Below are 18926 nucleotides of genomic sequence, written 5' to 3' on the forward strand. Positions count from 1 at the left end.
GAAGCAGAGTCAGTTGACCTGGGGTAGTGGCTGGGTTGAGAATACCAAAACACTCTCTGAGTGTGCAGGGACAGTTTGGAAAGCAAAAGCCCACAGAAGCTGAGCTCAGCAAGGGATTTCAAGCACAACAACGCAGCTCTTATCAATATATCAGAAGAAAAGGAAGGCTGAGGAAAATATGGACCTCCTGCTCAATGGGACATGGAAAATGAAAAACAAAAACAAAAAAAAAAAAAAAACAAAAAAAAAAACTGGTCCAACACTGGAACAGGTTGCTCTTAGTTTGTGATGTTTCCATTCTTGAAGATATTCAAAACTAAACTGACATGGCCCTGAGCATCCTGTTCATTGACCCAGCTCTAAGCATGTTCTTGGACTAGATGATCTCCAGAGGCATCTTCCAACATCAGCAATTCTGGGAAAACTGAGTTTGGGCATGACCATCCAGCTTCACCCAAGCCATCTCCCAGATGTAGGTTATTTCATGTCACGTTAACAAAGAAATAGTTCTCAATCAGTGAAGGAAAGAAAGAGTAGCCCATATTATCATGGAGTCTTTTTATTTCAGCCTTTGTTCCATAAAACAGCTGAAAAGGGAGAAACCTTTCTGAAACTGAAAGGTTTTGTATCTTTTCATGCAACAGGAAATTTCAGAGGAAAACAACACTTCTTAGGAGGAAGGAAAAGATTTTGGATAATCACATAGGAGCTATGTCTTGTCAGTGGAACAAAACTCCTAAATGTGCCAAAAATATAAGGTAGGAGAAAGAGTTTTGCAGAAGGTGATTTAGGAAATGACAGGGTCATTCCAAATACATTGGATATGAATGCAGTCAATAAAAAATCTAGTAAGTGTGATGGTTAGAATGAATTTAATGATTTATAAGGCAATAACGCACTGTACTGTGAGGCTTACAGAAAATAATCACAGGAAATATTATAAAAATGGGAAGTACTGCAGGTTTCATTAGTTATTAAATAACAAATCTGATGAGAAGATGAGAAATGGCTTTCAGTACTCCCACATTAGTCTACCTTGATAGGGGAAATTTCATAAGTGCACAGAGATTATGAGGGGCACAAGGGGCAACTGAACTTTGCAAAATGGATAGGGTAGAATTTACACTTGTCTCAGGTTACTGGGGTAGTTTAAAATTCATCCCAGTCCGTTCATTACTCAATGTACTCTGTAAGCAGCTGCTGCCAAAACATGGGATTACTTTTCTTACAAGGCTCTGCCTTTCCATAACTCAGTATTGGAATATTGTGTTTAATTCTGATATTTCAGAAAGGATTGAGACTGGTAGCAAAAATGATTAAGTGCTTCCAAAATATTCTTATATATAAGATTAACATTTTTTACCTCAAGGAGTCTAATGCAAAGGGATATAGATAATCCTAACTCCAAGGCCCTATTTAATTCTCTTCAGAGCAAATTGAAGCATTTATAAAGGAGATTCTTATCATTACCCCAACTGCACATGAGATACGGAAGATAAGTCGCATGTAGTATCACCCAGAACAATCAGCTGCAGAGATGGAATTAGACACATGTTTCTTGGCTTCCTGAAGAGCATGGTAACCCATCAGGCATCCTTCCTTGGGTAAAAACTAGAAAGAAAACAGGTAGACAGAGTGCAAGATCTTCCCTCTCTAACAAAATGGCATTCAGTGAAACAGAAAGACTTCAAATTCAAAGAGTTCTGAAAGATTTACTTGATAGGTGGAATACCTAGCCTTCAAAACCAATTCCAGTTAGATACTGATGGTGCCAAGAGCTCAAAAGGATTCAAAATGTATGTGTGGGAAATATTTGTATCCCTTAGAGTAAGCGTTGCGATCATTAAGATTCTTCCAAGGCACACTCACCTTCATGTGTCGGGGTTTACACCAGTTCCTAACAGTGGTGATTTTTGCACTTAGCTACCACTTCTAGAAGTTTGCACAGGGAGGTCATTGTCAAGGGCAGAGCAGCACAGTGAGGCAGACGGTTGGGTGGAGGGTGTCAGTGCCTGCCCAGCTTCCAAATGAGGTGGCAGGCCTAATTAAAAATCTCAGCATGAGCTGTATGATATAACAACTTTTAGTCATTCTAAACCAGGGAGGATACTGTCTAATCTAATCTAGTCTGGCCTAGCCTAGTCTACTCTAATATCTAATCTAATATCTAATAAATACAGGCAAATTTAAATGAAATACAAAGAACAAACAGCTATAGTGTGTTTAGTCTGAACATCTTTGGGTACACTGAAGTGCTTAATGAGAGCTGTGTAAACATTTTATTAGGCAGCCTGTTAAGCAGTAACTGTACATTGATGTTGCAGTTGCATGGTGTAATAAAAAAGCAAGGTGAGTTGTTCTGGTTTTTTTTAACTCTACTGCAATAGGAAATCAATCACACTCTAAGTGAAGTGCAGAGATGTTGGTCCCTATTGTTGTTCTGTGATGGGAGTGCACAGCCATTCCTTTGATGCCAACAAGGAGCCCTACGAGCCTGGTCTCACCGTGGGCCTGGAAATCTTCTCAAGATACCTCTGGTTCTAGTTGGGATTCCTGAGCAGAGGCAAAGTTTTAAAACATAGACACCCCATAAACATCCCCCTGCTTCAAGCTCACCAGTCTCCTGTTGCAGTGAGAAATACAAGAAACAACTGCATGTGCCATTCTGCACATCTAACCCTTTGCACCCACTTTGAACATGCACTCTGTATTTCAGCTTTATCCTGAAATTTGTGGATGCACACAGGTCCCAGGAACCTGGGACCCTTTGCCAAAAGAAAACATCTTTACCTTAGGAAATCAGTTCTCTCTGTTTCTTCTATGCTTATTTCTCATCGTGCTTTAAAGTACAAATATGTTTTTTAATAATTTCTTCTATTTATTTAATTCCAGAGGAAAAATGATCCCTATACTCTTTCTTCCAATGTGTCCTTCAAAGTTAAGAACATGCCCTATAAAGTGCAGCCAGCAAAGCTCCCCGAGGGAAGCATAGCAGTAAGTAACTGAAAATGATACCTTTGTGTGAAGCACATGTATTTGCTCATTCTGATCTCAGCTGTGAAAGTTTTTATAGGTGAAAATATTGAGATCAGTCTTTCCTGTGTTTCTAGTGTAAATTCCTGAAATAATACCTAAAGGAAATGTATTTATTGCTTTCTGTGGAAGTTGCTGGTACGTGATACTGATTCCATTTTAAAATAATTGCCTACTTCATTCATGTGTGGACTGTGTTATTGCAGTCTGGGTGGATTTTTCACCCAGAAGAAAACAACTAAACTGTGAAAGCGAGTATCTAATTACTTTGTCTGGAGTAAAAAAATTTCTGGAGGAATGTTTTTGTGCAAAATCCTAAATGTTCTTTCTCCCATGGTCAGAGATCTCCCTCTTGCAGTTTGCAGTCCCCTTACACATCATGGGTAACCCTTTATGGGTTATCTCTGGCAGCATTTATCTATATTGAACTTCTTTGAGACCCTCATTTTCAGGAGGGTCTGCCTGCCACCCTAGGTTTTGCCACCTCACAGAGCATCAGGTACAGTATATGAAATTACCTGGTAATCCCTACAGACGTGTTAGTTGAATATCAAAGTACTTGCCTTCTTTGCAGGGTGAGATTAGTATGGCTTTGGGTTATTATATGAAAAATGAATCTTGGAAGTGTACATTCAATTTGTTTCCCATTGCCAATGCATTGAACGCAGGGAGCAACTTAAAAGGAGTTTACTATTCTGGTGTCTAATATCATGGATAAAATTTACTCTGTTTTTTCATTACTGATGGAAGTGAGTAAAATACGAGTGCAAAATTTGATTCTTTTATGATTCATGTGAAATTTGAAGGCTTATTTTTCTCCTTTTTTTAAAGATTTATTGTTCTTTATATGGTGATCTCAGCCTGAACTTCTCCAGGTTAAATCTTGATACATATACATCATATTGGTCTGTTGAGATATAGTAGAAGGGAACGGGATAGTTTCTCTTCTTTAAAACCAACCTAATACACTTTAAAGTTTATACTGAATATACGCTAAAGGATACAAGCTATAAGGTTTAGAGTTGAACGCACACAGACTTAATGGCTGGTTGATATTTGCAGTGGGAAGACACAAGGTAAAATCTTAGTTCTGTAGGCTCAGTGGCAGAACTTCAGCCTCTCACACCAGGAGAGCCGTGATTTTATTGGAGAGACTCGATGCTTAATGCAGTATTCACCCAAAAAGGTTCAAAGGCGCCAAGCTGACAGATATATTCAGGCTCTTTTATTTTCTTGCAGCATGTGTTCCGTACCAGAAACACATGTTGTGCAGAACTCTCTTGATAGTGGTGCCTTCATCTGACTGAAGTGCTGTACTCCAGGTGATAGCCGGCTGTTCTCAGCAAGTGTCAGATAATCTACCAGTGATCAGATAAGCATTTTATTCTCTTACTCCAGCAGAATAATGCTTGTTATTTGGTGCAGATGATTTACAACACAATGCCTGTAATGGCAAGTGTAAAATGTTGAAAAATGATAGTGCTTTTATGTTGTTTCATATCTGGACATGGCAGTGGATTTTTGCCAGCTCTACAGCTCGATGTGTTACATGCACAAGCTCTTTTGATGTTCCACTTGCAAGAAGTTGGGCAATGCTGTGTTTTAAAAGTTTCCAAAGATTTCTTTGGAAGTTCATGGGTTGGTTTTTTTTTTTTCAGACAAGGCAAGGCAAGGAAATGGAATAAAGACTTTAATATTTTAAAATCAATTGTCAACAGTATGTACTTAAGAACCAGCTAACACTTTATGTTTTATGTGGTTAAGATAATATATTGTATAAGAACAGAGCACATATCCTTCATTTAACTCATAGAGCACCAGTTCCAGTTATACAGGATGATAATATGTCTTTGATTTTAATGTAATAAATATTTGCATCCACGTCAGTAATGACATGCACTTACGTATTTGTAGCCCGGAGGTCTTTATTTTCATCATGATGGAATCCTTTGTAGTAAAAATTTAGGGTGAAATTGGCATTGAACAGAAAATAGGTTGAAATTTAGTGGAGTTTAAATCAAAATTCAATAGAGTCAATAAAAGTATTTCTATTCATTTTGATACGCTTGGAATTACAGTTATTTATTTTGCAACTCGTTGGATTTCCTTGCTAGCTGATGTAGGCCTTGATAAAAATGTCATTTTTTCTTAGAGATATTATAATGGTAATAAGACTGTAATACTTGATTAATTTCTTGTGGTAGGTGAAATAATACCTTTCATTATACAAAGTACAGAGTTAGAATAAACAGAATTTGTTTCATTTTAATTTCCGATTCTTGAGCCAGTTTTGGAATTTAATAAGATACTATGGTTTTTCTCAGATGTATGAGAGGATCTTCAGAGGGGAAGCCTTTAGTATAAATCGTTTGACCAGTGTCCTACTGTGCACAAATTTGGTTTCAGACTCAGGCTTATAACTCTTTTTTAGCTATTCTACACTTAGGAGTACTTTTATTTTAAACATGCTTATATACCCTACAAAATGTATGTGTACAAATATTTGTAAAGGGTAAATATCAGTGTCAGTAGTAATTATGGCTCCAAGCTGGAAGGAGCTTTTACATTCTATTTTGAGCATTTTTTCAGAGTATGCAGCAACATAATTCTGCAAAAGTTGGATAGGAGCATGTAGGAGTACTAAAGAGTTGCTGCTCCTCAGTCTCTAATCAAGATTAGAGAAAGGTCAACATCTGCAATAAAAATACTGGTATTAGATTAATTAATTTACTTCCTGTTTCTTAAAGTCACAGATAAAAAATATGGATAAAATACTATTTTTAAAGTGTGTCTTTTAAAGGACAAGAGGGTAAAAAGCTTTCTGCAGAGGTCATTGGCAGGCACTGCACTGGTGCTGGGTGTTCCCAGCAGCAGAACCCAGCTCCCACCTGTACAGGAGGACCTGTTGATGAGCCACCACACATCCCCTCCCTGCTGTCCACTGGAGGCAGAAACAATTTTGGAACTATGTAGAATAACACAAAAATCAGGAGCAAAGTCCAAAATGTATAAAAACCAATGGAAAAAAAAAACCTAATATTTATTTTATTAATTAGAATGTGCTTAAATGTGGCACATTAATTTAAAAAAAGACTTTCTTTTAAAAAAAAGAGGCAGCATAAGGAAGTCTTCTAGCTCTGAACTGAGAAAGAAGCCAGAATGCTTCTAAAGTGAAGTGGTGAGGTGGTGAGGCCCCACCTCAAGTACAGTGTTCTGTTTTGGGTACATCAATACAGAAAGGACATTTAGGTGCTGGAGCAGGTCCAGAGAAGGGCAACAAGGCTTGTGATGGGCTTGGAGAATATGCCCTACGAGGAGAGACTAAAGGAACCGGGGCTGTTTAGTCTGGGGAAGAGGAGACTGAGGGGAGACCTCACTGCTCTCTTCAAATACCTGAAAGGTGATTGCAGTGAGAGCGGGGCTGGTCTCTTCTCACTGGTGACAGGTGACAGAACAAGGTGAAATGGCCTCAAGTTGCGCCAGGGGAGGTTTAGGTTGGATATGAGGAAAAACTTCTTTACAGAAAGGGTTGTTAAGCACTGGAACAGGCTCCCCAGGGAGGTGGTTGAGTCACCATCCCTGAATGTGTTTAAAAACCACTTGGATGTGGTGCTCAGGGACATGATTTAGTGGTGGGTTGTTAGAGTTAGGGTGGTATGGTTAGATTGCAGTTGGACTTGATGATCTTGAAGGTCTTTTCCAACCAGAGCAATTCTATGATTCTATGATTTTAAAGGGCAGTGCCAACATGCAGCACATGCAAGAATTCCACTTCTTCATGTTGGCCACCTTAGATGAAAAGAGATAAATCTTCTGCAAAACATTCCCTGGCTCTGGTCCTGCAGCACTAAACCTACCACATGGAGAAGAACAGAAATCCAAGCCGAAAAATGCAGACTGATCTTAAATAAAAATCACATGGAATAGTGCTGTGGACGGCATCTGGTTGAGGAGGGTCTGTCTTCTGTGGAGGTGGGGCAGGCAAAGCTGATGGGATGCTTTGTTTCTGTCTCCCCCTCTGCTTCTTCTTCAGCCCTGTGGGTGTTGAGGACTCGTGGTGTCAAGCTGTTCACCAGGAGCTGCGTCCACCGCCCCACAAGTCTTTGTGCAAGTGTAAAAGGAGGTTTCTTTGTTGGACAGCTGAGCTCACTGCTTGCTACAGGCTTCATGCAGTGCACCACGTCTGCACCCTTCTGATGTCCTTGGCCAGATGAGCCTTTTGCTTGAATTCATCTTTTTCCTCAACATGCTTTTCTCTGGAAGGAATCTCTGCAGACAGTTCTGGTGACCTTTTTCTCATTTTCTCTGCCCTTGCATTTTAACACCAGAGACAGTACCACTCTGAGACACAAGGAAAGCCATTCAGAAGTACTTTATCCATATGAAATAAATACTGCTATTGCTGAATGTAGTGATACAGAGAAACAACAGAGTTCTGCAGTGCTTAAGAAACTTCCAAAAGTGATGGGAATTCTATCCTTGTAGTGACATGGTGACTCACACAAGATATCTGCTGGGACCCAGGGATGGCTTTTCATATTCTTTGTTTGCCTTGAAATGAATTTCTCTTGCTTTAATTGGAGAAGCAATACTTATTCTTTGCATATACTTTCTTTTGTCTTGACTAAAAATTAAGTCTTATAGAGTGATAACTGTTTACAGCTGCTCTAATAGAAGTGTATTATGTGAATGTATTTGTTACGATTGTATGATTGTATGACCAGCACTGCAAACACTTCAGGCTACCAGTCAATGCTGAAGTGCTAACACTGTGAGGACTGGGCAGTCTCTCAGGAATTCCAGTGTAACTCTCAGTGTAAATTTTGGTAGAAGGTAATTGTTATCCTGGACAGAAACTTGATTCTTAATTTCAACCATGACTTGTTTCCCATAACGATAAGGGATGCTATAAAAAATAAATGCATCAGGAGTCCTTAACAGACTGCCATTTTTGCAAGCACTGTGTCAGAGAGGGGGTAGTTGGCAGCACAAATGAAGTATGTGGAAAGCGCTGTTCTGAAGCATCTTCCAGTTAAGTGTGGCGGTAGCTGGGAGAAAGGTCTGCTGGTGCTTGCATAATGGGAGGTCTAAGGCAGATCATGAGGAAGAGAGTTGCAGAAAGGCTGGCATTGATGTCTTCAAGGAAAAAAATTACAGAGATGCAGAAATTTAATTAACTGTGAACTGGACTACAGAGCTGTGTTCAGTCTTCAGACTTAGCATGCTGTTCCATGAATCAGCCAGTTGGAGTTCTGCTAAATTTCAGGTGTATCAGCCCGTGAGTTAATAGCCAAAAAAACAAGTAGAATTTGCAATGAGAGCAGATCAGGGAGTGGGCAATGGTCAAGAAACTTATTAAGAAGATCAGATTTCCTATCTGTACCTCCAGCATTAAAGAGGAAGATAATTTGAGAGTTTGTGTAATCAGTTTGCAAAGCAAACTTGTCATCTTGTCATGAAGAACAAAATAACTTCCATCTGCCACATACTTACTCTGTTTAAAAGTAAATGAGAGAGGTCCAGCTGAAAGCCCCAGAGAGAAATAACTTCCTAGCCTAGCAATTAAGAAGACAGTTTGACACACACACACACACACACACACACACACACACAAAAAAGACAAACCTTAAGGGGCATAACTGTGGATGAAGGAGATAAGGAAAGCTCAGACTCATTCCTTCCGTCATAAGAACAGCAGGGAGAGAGTAAACATTAAATGAGATTGATGAGGAGCTTCCCAGCAGTCTGAGAGCATAGAATACATTTGGTACAATGTATAGAGGGGAGAGCAAGGAGGAGGTTACTTATATGGATGACCCAGAAGGAGGAATACAGAAGGGTTATTATTGCTCTTTGTCAAGATGAAGCTCTAAAGAAAGAAGTTTGCTGACTCAACTAAAACCTTCTGTAAGTTGTGTTATACACACCTGCTGCTTTCGAAAGCCTCAGACAATAGGACAATGCGTTTTACGCTTACTTCCCTAGTATATAACTGTGTCTTGCCTTCTTTTAAGGGAGGTAACGTCATACTGGGCATTAGGCTGTGTCACAAGGATAATGCCTTCTGTTTGGGTTTCATTTTTGGACAGCTTAGCTGAAACACAAGTCGTAGACAATGCATTCTGATTTGTCAGCAGAAATTTTAAAAAAGAATAATCTAGCTGGTATCTATTGTGGCTTGAATAAAGAGTTTGGGCTGCAGTCAACCATTGTTTCTGAATATTTTTCTATGTACGTTATACTGGTGTAGGCTATACCAGCATGAATGTGAATAGAATTTTGCTTCTTGAACTGCAAAGACAGGTTTTTTTTCCTACCCTGTACTAAGGAAAAATGATTCTTACATCTGAGATGGCAAGTGCTTTTGTATATGTGCAAATCTCATTCCTAGTAATTATCATGAAAAAGGGAAAAGAAACTTGCAGTAAATGAAGCTACTATGGAAAAATTGCAAGCAATGTGTGTTTGTAATCTGAAAAATGCTATTGAAGTGAATGCTTATAACCTCTGTATTCTACTGTCAGATTTGCTTTCCTTATTTTTTATTCACTTAATGCATTCTTTTCATTTCAGATCAGAACATCAGTCATTTGGTCCACTCCAAATGTCTCCTTTGTCATCCCTTTATGGGTTATAATATTAGCAATACTGCTTGGACTACTGGTACTAGCAATGTTGACCCTCGCTTTATGGAAGGTATGTTGCATTATTACTATTACTGTTGCCTTAAAAAAATACTGGAAGATACTAACAGATGAGGAAAAAAAGGTTAGAAGTTTGGAGGAAAAGCAACAATAGACATGTGTCTTCTTTGTTTTGGCATTTCTGACATGCTAGTGTCACTGACCTTTATGTAGGGAACTTATTTTCAAAGTCCTCCCTTATTATTACAGTGTGGTAATAAATGGGCATTCTACAGAGTTTGGCTCTGTTTCCCAAGACCTATGAGCCTCTTTTTCAGGATGTTTAGGTTCAGAAAGAAGTGACTCTAACTTTGTTTTCCCTGAATACTTCAGGAATTTCCAGTTTTTGTTAGCATGTAACAACACTCCCAGTTTTGAGAATTAATTTTTAGATTTCATTTTATATTAGTGTGTTTGTTGTTACACTCCCTTTGCAAGTTTTAAGACAAGTTATTGGAAACTGCTACATTACAGGGAACCAGTGTGGCTTTTTGCCATCCTTCCAGTTTCTATTTAAAGAAGAAAATAATTTTCTATGTTAGGATATGGTTTTTCTGTTTTTAGCTGCATAAAGGTTCTGGGCTAGGTGTTCAGCCAGTTCTAACTGTCCTGATTCCCTTTGGAGTTCATTGTTTCAGCAACAACAAAGAATCTCTAAACCATGGGAGGATGAGAGGAGTACTCTTGGTAGTACTTTGCTTTGACCTTTTGTGAGGTCTGTGTAACTACTTTCAACCAAAAAGATGACTTTTAGGCATTTAAAGTTAGTTGACAGAAATCTCATCTTTACTGATCTTTAGTCTAGGTCACAACACTGTCCTGTACACATTTCCCAACACATATTCCATTCTTATTATTTTCTCATCCTAATCTTTTCTGAATGAGTGTCTTACTGAACAGAAATTGACAGTTTCCTTGTTGGAGTCATTATCAGCATTCAAACAAGCCCTCACATCTCCTGCAAGGATAGTTTTCATATCATTTGAATTTTTAAAGCTATACTTTGGAACTCAATGCCTGGCACCTAAAACTTTGATTTTTTCATAGGCAGTGATTTGAATAAAAACAAAACCACTTCACAGTCTATCAGGCCATCATAGACTGTACCCCACCTTTCAGATCAAGTGAATGAACTATGAAACTACAGCTGAGACTTCCTGTGGTTGTCTTATCATGACACCTTTGTTTCTGTTGGTTGTTTTCTACAGTGTGGCTTCTTTGACAGAGCTAGACCCCCTCAAGATGACATGGCTGACAGAGAACAACTGACAAATAACAAGACTACTGATGCATAGAGGAAGAGAGTGACAGATCAAGCCAGAATCCTACCTGAGACTAGAACACAATGAGGATTCACTGCAGGTTTCCTTCCACCAATCTTCTTTTGTACCTGCAAGTGAAACAGTGTCATAATCTGATCTATGCTAAATTCTGAGAATATGCCACATGATGGCCATCCTTGCCAAAGAAAGAAACTTTATCACTGCCTAAGAACGTACTTACCATTGAACAGAATGTTTATTCCATATTTTGGTCAGTCTACCTTTTAGCAGATGCTTTTGAACACATGATATACCGAGATGTTTCCAGAGCAAGCCCAGATCTCCCAAGGAGAAAATGCCTGCATTGCTGTACTGTCTAGAAGATGGAACAGAACGGAGTTTCTGAACACTACTGTATCATGCAGAATACCTTTGACACCTCCCTAAGAACTTTATGACATTGTGGCTCAGGGAGACAAGCAATAAATCAGTACTGTGAAAGTACTTCTGAAAAACAAAGGTAGTCTTATAAAGAACTTTATGGATGGGGCACAATTATTTATTTTTCCACCTTTTCAGGATAAGTATCTAATATGATCATCAACTTACATTTTAAGAGAAATAAAGTCAAAATACAGAAATCATGTACTTACTTTACACGTAAATAGAAAAGCAACCCATTGTACACACAGAGCACATCTTTCTTGGCTACAAGTTGTTTTGCAAAGCAGAGGATTTATGCAATATTTTGCAAGATAAGTCATATGATAAACAGGCGTGTATTGTATCTCAGTGCAGAGCTGGCAGCATCACACCCAGATAACAAAATCCATGGGCAGTATAATGCAGTGGATGAGTGACCCTCTCACCCCATTGCTGATGGCTACCCCCAGGACAGCTGACACAGGATGCAGTCCTTTGTGATTTAAATTACTGATTTAAATTATCACAGACGTGCGTCTGTGGTGATATGGAGAAGACTTGGGAATTTGAGGCTAGGATGAGTTACATTTTTTGCCATTGCCCTGTTACTTGGTGAAGTGCTCTCTTAAAATGGCTACAGCTGTTGTATCTTCTATTGAATGTATGTCACAGACCCTAATATTTTTTTCATCTAAAGAAATCTTTGCCATTTGTTTTCATTTTATGGACAATAATCTAGCAGTATATTTAAAGAGCTGAAGATATTTCTCCAAAGTTTATGGCAGAATTTAATGATCCCTTAAGCAAAGTCTTGCAGGGAAAGTGAGCAAGGTTTCTATTTATGCAGAAAATAGGATGCCAGCCAGCCAAGCCTGAACAAAAAGAAGGAAAGATATTTTGAGGTAAAGAGTAACAATACACACATTTGTTTTGGGTGCTTTTTGGTGTGGGTTTTTTTTTTTTTTTTTTCAGTTGTTTGGTCTTCCTGACTTGAGGGTTCTGAAGAAGAGAGGCTTCACTCATTCTCCTCTATGAGCAAAAATAGCTTGGTCCTTATCTCAGCTGGGGATCTAAGCTCTGGATCTGTGCAAATTTTTGCCTGAAAGCCCAAGTCTTCCAGTGCTGTCTGACTGAGGAATTTACTATCTTGTGTAAACTTCAGGAGGGGTTGTTCATTTCCTGAAACAAACATCGCATCTTCTGTTTCCTGAGCTCCTTTTCTTTCCCATCCATCTCAGCTTCTGAAATGGTCAGATGGTCTCATCCATTCTGCCTCTGTGTGGCTGCTTTAGTGTAACTGTCCCCCTGCTTCTAAAGACTTTAGGACAGAAGTAGCCATAAGACATTGTCACTTCTGTCAGTCTGACAGATATTTAACCATTTCTGGCACACAGGCTGACCTTTGAAATCTAAGCAAGAGCTAGGAAGCCTGAGCAGGTGTGTTCCATCTTCATGTCCAAGGGAAATTGCAAGGCTTTTGTGAAGCCTTCAGCTGATCGTTTGCAGTGTGGCTGACTGAGAGGAGGAGGTGTGGGCAGAGGAGCTGGATTTTGAGGATGGGGAGACCTGCCCACATCCCAGCCCCCAGCAAGCTACCAACAGCAGCTTCCCCAGAGGGGTAGAGGAGATCAACCAGTAAATGCCACCGCACGGCCAGGCCAGCCCACGTGTGCACATTTCTGTATGCCAAACATCCCAGGTACAATCATCCATCCTCCTGTGAAAAGGACAGGTAGTTTGCAGCCTTTGTAAATATTGAATTGTTGCATGAAGCAGCTTCCAAAATAAGATCCGCTAGCTCCTGAAATTCACGTCATAGGCACAGCTCTGATGAAACAACACCATAAGGAGGTACCAAACATAGGACTTTTGTATGTGCAATATTTTATATTACTTATATACATGAAGCATGTTTACACTGGTGTTTGTGGTTGTTTTTTGAACTTTTGAATATACTGATTAATGATTACAATAAAGAAAAAAAGAATAGGAAAAAGAACAAATGTGGCTCTGTTTGGTATTTGTTCCAATGTGTTTTCAATTCTGCATTGCCCCAAGGATAGGGCTAGGTGACCTAATAAGTTCTTTGCAGTTGTAACATCCATGGTTCACTTTTGGGCAATTACTCTCCATTTTAATGATGGACAAAACATGTTCAGATACTAAATTTAAACCAAAAAGAACCTCAGTAACTGCTGGGCCTGGCAGGAGTCCATTGGCTGCAGCTGTGTAATGTCACTGGAAACCAAATTAGAGGCACATGATCTGACAAACAGTTACTTTGAGCAAAACTTTGTTTTAGATTTCTACATCCTCGTAGATTAAACTTCCCCCATATAAATGTCTGGAGCCGTGTGCTGTCAAGGACTGCGGTCCTGGATCCTGGCGTTTGTGGGCAGTTTTGGCTGCAAATTGTAAAGAACTCTGCAAAGGAGATTTCTGGGTTTCAGTGCTTGCCAAGAGTGTTTATCCCCCAGGGAGGTTGCGTCCTGGAGGTGGACGCCAGCAGGCAGTAGACATAATCTGTCCCCCGGTATATTAGTAATGTGCTACACGATAACCTCTGCCACATCCCCACAGGGGTGAACTTGTGTTTCAATGATGTCAGCTTTGTAACGAGTTCCTAGATTCAGCTTTCTATGCAAGTAATTCAGCCTTAGGCATCCGAGCAGATACAGTGAGCTGCTAATTGAGAGTACAGCCACAGTCGGGAGGGTGGGAAAAAGGAGGTTACCTTAAAATCTTTTAAAGCTCTTTACTGCTGTGACCATCACAGCAGTCTGATAAGCAGAGAGACATCCTCTTTTGTTTACATGCTTCCTGCAGATTGTGCAGTGCAGCAAGCTCCCAAACAGTATCCATTTTTTAAGAATGTTGAGTGATGTTTTCTTTTTTATGAAAATTTCAGAATTTGCCTAACAGGTACCAGTACATTTGAATATGTCATCACTTACAGATCTAATCCTCATACAGTTTTCATGTAACGATCAGGTTACTAATAAGAACTTTCTCTTGTCACCACTCTGTCACTCTTTTACAACTTTATCCAGCTTCCCAGCACCACAGGCCACAACAGGTTCCCCGTATTAAACATATACTGAAAATGGCACTTATATTCTGTACCTTTTAGCTGTGCTTTGGTCACCCATCTGCAGGAAGGATCTTCTACATACATTAGCTAAAAAGCCTTTTGGGAACTGACAAAGCACCAACAGAGATGCAGGGGAGAGAAAGCCCCGACTGCTCAAGGACAGAGGTATTCCACTACTTTGCAGCAAACTTTTTTTTAATGAAATACCATCTGACAAACTGCCTTTAGGAATTGTTTATGAGTGAGTGTTTTATTTATGATTGTTGGCAAAGATCCATATTAAAATGTAGTGTAATGGTAGTGCCTCTTGACAATAAAGAGTCTCGAATTCGACTTAGGCAGGCGCCATGATGTGACACAGCAGGAATGCTTTTAATATTGAAGGACTGCTCTTGTTTTGACTGCATGTTGGATTGGAGGGGCACTTAACTGCTCAGGATGCTACCCCACCTACCTATGGGGATTTCAGATGAGAATGGAAGTAATCGTTGAGTTGGCTTTTCAGCTGGTTTCATTTGTTTTCATTGTGTTGCATCTACTTGACTGGTGCACTGCATTTCATTTGGTTGAATATTGTTCCTTTGTTTTGGGAGAGTTTGCGTGGCTAACTGCAGCAGCTCACTCCAACACCGGGTTGTGGCAGGCAGTTTTGCTTTTCCAGAAGCGAGCTCGGGATAACAGCAGCAGAGCAGAACTCAGGGTGCAGTGTGAACTGGTCAGTGCAGTGCAGGGCATAATTGATTTTCCAACAGCTCTGTACAAATTCACCCAGAGTCATGTTAACAAAACTTCAAGCTCAGATTCTCCTGTAAATGGGGCCAGAGTGGGCCCTCTTTTATTATCACTGTAAATACCAAATACCAAGCTATCCTCACAGCAAGGCTGAGGAGGGGTGGGAACATTTTAGATCTGAGTAGGAGAAATAAAAGGCAATCAAATCAAGTGCATGGCAAGAATGCAAACAACATCTGCCTTCTGATGCACTCTCCTGGTCATGAAGGTTTACAATAAATTTCTCGCAGCAAATGCAATCTGCCCATCACTGATCAGGGGGACAGAAAATCATCTCTGAAGTTGCAAAATTACTCTAGGAATCTTGTATCCTTTGTAGAAATTTTACATTTTTGAAGTACGTATATGATAGCTCTTGGCCCTTGAGATAATTTGACATATTTTTCTTAGCTTTTAAAATTTTAATAGCATTTAGGAAAAGTTAGGTCAGCGTGGTAAAAGCTGAAAAAATATGTTTAAGCTGGCAGTAAGTCTCAGGAGACCCAGGCTCAGAGCTAGATTTCTCCATTTTTAGGCACAGAAGAGACACTGGGAGATATCCTAGGTGCCTACTGAGACTTCCAAGAGTGTTATGGCTGTGTTGCAACAAACACACCCATGCCAACTAACCTGCAAACAGAAAATGTTATTTTTAAAGATCCAGTGCTGTATCATCCCCTACTACGTGCCCTGGTGTATCAGAAAAGGCCGAGCATGGGTGAACACAACCATCAAAGTAGGCAGCGGGACAAGAAATCTGTGATGTGACTCAGTACACCAGAACAAACTTTCCCTGTGGAGAAAGACAAAGAGTGAATTTTCTCAGTGTTTTAAAGAGGGAGAGATTTGTTTTTCTGGAGAAGAACATGAAACTGTGACAACGCTGTCCTCCAAGCATAACAGGCCCAAGTATAAATGCAAGGTGGCAGGGCACAAAGGGTTTTAGGCAGTAAAGAAGGCTGCAGGGTGTTATGTTAACTACAAATGACAGAGATGAAGAAATAGAGGGCAAGGGTAGGAGGCCCTACAGGAGAAATCAAACCTTTAAACACACAGGTGTTACCACAGGAACAGGAACAAGAAGTAGGTTGATTAATAAGATGGATGGATTGGAAATAAAGCTCAGCTGCAGCAGATGAGAAGCTGTGACCCCAGAAGATAACGAGACTAATGATCTACTAGACTGATTTTTTTTTTTCACAAGGACCAATTGATTCATTGGTCATACAAAGTTTGAGGAAGAGCATTTCCCTAGTAATTAGATAACAACAGGAAAAAATATCTCTGCAGCTGTGACAGGATTATTGAGTTATTTGTGAATCCCTCTCATTCTTACATGAAGGGCTGTATTCTCTTCGCTGACTTTGAGAGAGGAAAGGAGGTGGTGAAGACATGAGACTTGAATTTGTTCCAATGTCTGCTAAAAGCTTCTGGCTTAGCTGCTGTTTCAGAGTAACTGGTTTAGTATTCATTAATGCTGTACAACATCTTTCATTGGAATAGTGCAGACTGTGCTATCCAAAGGTAACAGAAAGACAGCTTTTTCAAACCAGGAAAAAGTAAATCTTTCATGGAAACCTTCTTATGGCTGACCCAAGAGACCTGAGGACAAAAGTGTTTTTTAAGTGGGATTATTTTTTTCTTGTCTTGTATCACATGTTGTTACATACATTGAAAAGTCAATATCATTGTTTTTAAGATGTGGTTGAATTGCAGTAATTCCTTGCTAACTGATGAAGGAGGCACAATTTCATTGGCAATGGAGTTGAAAAGTTAACTGATTCAATGAAAGATTCACTGATCCTATTTCGCTTCCAGGTTTAGCCTCAATGAATGTTTTGCTTGGTGTTTTTCAGGTTTACCACTTCTTTAATTCTACATTTAATGTGTTTTGGTACTAATGAAGCACTTTGACACTAGTAACAGTGATTCTGCTTGGTTCACTTCTGAATCTCAGTATAAGTATTCATGGAAAGAAGCCTTGATGTCTCATTTTTTTGTTCTTATTTTGAAAATAAAAAAGAATAAGAGAAGAGGAGAAAGTTGAAATACCAGTCATCTGCAGCAAAGAGACCGGTGCTACTGTTTCAACCAGTTACACCAGCCTGCAGCCCCTGGGCGACCTCCTGCTCCTGTGCTAAAGTCCAAGAATAAGCAGGACTTGGAAGATTCTCCAGATTACTCTTCCCTTTCTCCACTTCATCATTTCCTTCTAATGCAAGTATCAAAAACATGAGACTGTGACACTGATAGTGTAATCCATCTCTCTCATGATAAATTTGGGGTCTGTTGCTGCCCCACATTATAGGCAGTCCATGAAATGACCTCAGGGGATTCAGGTACCAACTAGTGAGGTGCCCTTGTTAGTGAGGGGCCAGTGGCAGGGTAAGAAGGTGGCAAAGGCTGGCAGAGGCCACGCTCCGCAGCTGGCCAGGCCTGGCTTACTACTGTGTGGGCAAGGCTATAGGAGGTGGTAGTAAAGGAGGATGGAGCCAATTCAGGTCACTGAGGATAACTGAATCTGAGCTTATCTGCAAAATGCTTAATATAACAAGATAGTTGCTAACACATAGGTGAGGTGGGGATGCAGAGCAAGGAGGAAGGGCCTGTTCCTCCCTCTGTCAGCCTGCTCAGCCCCTCAATGTGAGCTGCGGTGACGAGGTGGAAGAAGCAGTTGCTCTCACAAAGGGAAATCCTGTCATACAACAGTTCTCATTCCTTTGCCTTGAAGGCTTCTGGAGCATCTTATGGATTTTAATGTCTACATAGCTCCTCTCTGTTGAATGCTGCTTGTTTTACATTACTAGCTCCACTGACTTCTCCACACACCTTGATTTTGAACATAGAGATTTGATGCCATCTCCTGTCAGTCTGCTCTTGGTAAAAAGCTGAGGGTAGCTCCTGTCTCATGAACATGTCTGCAACTGTTCAGTAATTCCCACAGGACTGGTGAGAGTATGTTCTGCTTGATTTTGGGAAAAGGATTTTAGTCTCCACCCCCACTCATCTAATGCCCATATATACACAAAAAAGCAGTCAGTCCTGTGGTGTCTATTACACATTATTTCACTAAGCACCCAGCCAAGTCTTTGTTTGGTAACTTAGTAAAACAAAGACTACGACCTTGACCCTCCAGCCATTTCAAGCTAACAGTGCGTGAAACCACCGGGTTTCCAATGATTGACTCACTGCAATGCCTTCAAGAGCAAACCTTCTTGCAAAATGTGCTGTAGACCCTTCAACATTGCCACTCCCTTCCTCTACCTCAGTCCTTGCATTCTTGCTCTTTTCTGCAGCTCCTTCCTGTGTTTCCAGCTGAAATCCCCTGGTGTTCCCAAGCAGCAGCAGCTCCCCAGCTCTGCCACCAGCTGCTGCCTGACACCATGACATGATGAGGTCCCAGCTGGACACCATAGGTCTCCTGAGGGCTGATCTCACACCATGGCTGACTCTTCCTCCCTCCAAGGGAGGCCTGGGCAGAATCCAGCCATGTTTGAGAACAGGTACAGCAATAGCATAATCTGTGCAGGGCTGCTGAGGTGTTACATGAGAAGTAACATCTAAATAGGCATCCCCCAGATAGCTCATGCCCTGTTGTTCCCACACACACAACCCTGCCCTCTCATCTGCAACAACATTTCTCTGGTCTTCTCTTTTTACTCC

The 18926-nt window shown here is 40.3% G+C and overlaps 1 protein-coding gene across 1 annotated transcript in view; it reads left to right on the forward strand.

Annotated features, from left to right (window-relative positions):
• The window catches only part of ITGA8 (integrin subunit alpha 8), a 101094-nt gene extending 87690 nt beyond the window's left edge, over positions 1 to 13404 (forward strand). The window contains exons 28-30 of the mRNA XM_021388378.1: positions 2893 to 2994; positions 9607 to 9729; positions 10925 to 13404. Of these exons, the coding sequence (XP_021244053.1) occupies positions 2893 to 2994; positions 9607 to 9729; positions 10925 to 11011 (312 nt within the window). The 3' untranslated portion in view covers positions 11012 to 13404. The remainder of the gene's footprint in view (positions 1 to 2892; positions 2995 to 9606; positions 9730 to 10924) is intronic.

The sequence above is a fragment of the Numida meleagris genome, chromosome 2, assembly GCF_002078875.1.
Source record: "Numida meleagris isolate 19003 breed g44 Domestic line chromosome 2, NumMel1.0, whole genome shotgun sequence".
NCBI classification, from domain to species: Eukaryota; Metazoa; Chordata; class Aves; order Galliformes; family Numididae; genus Numida; species Numida meleagris.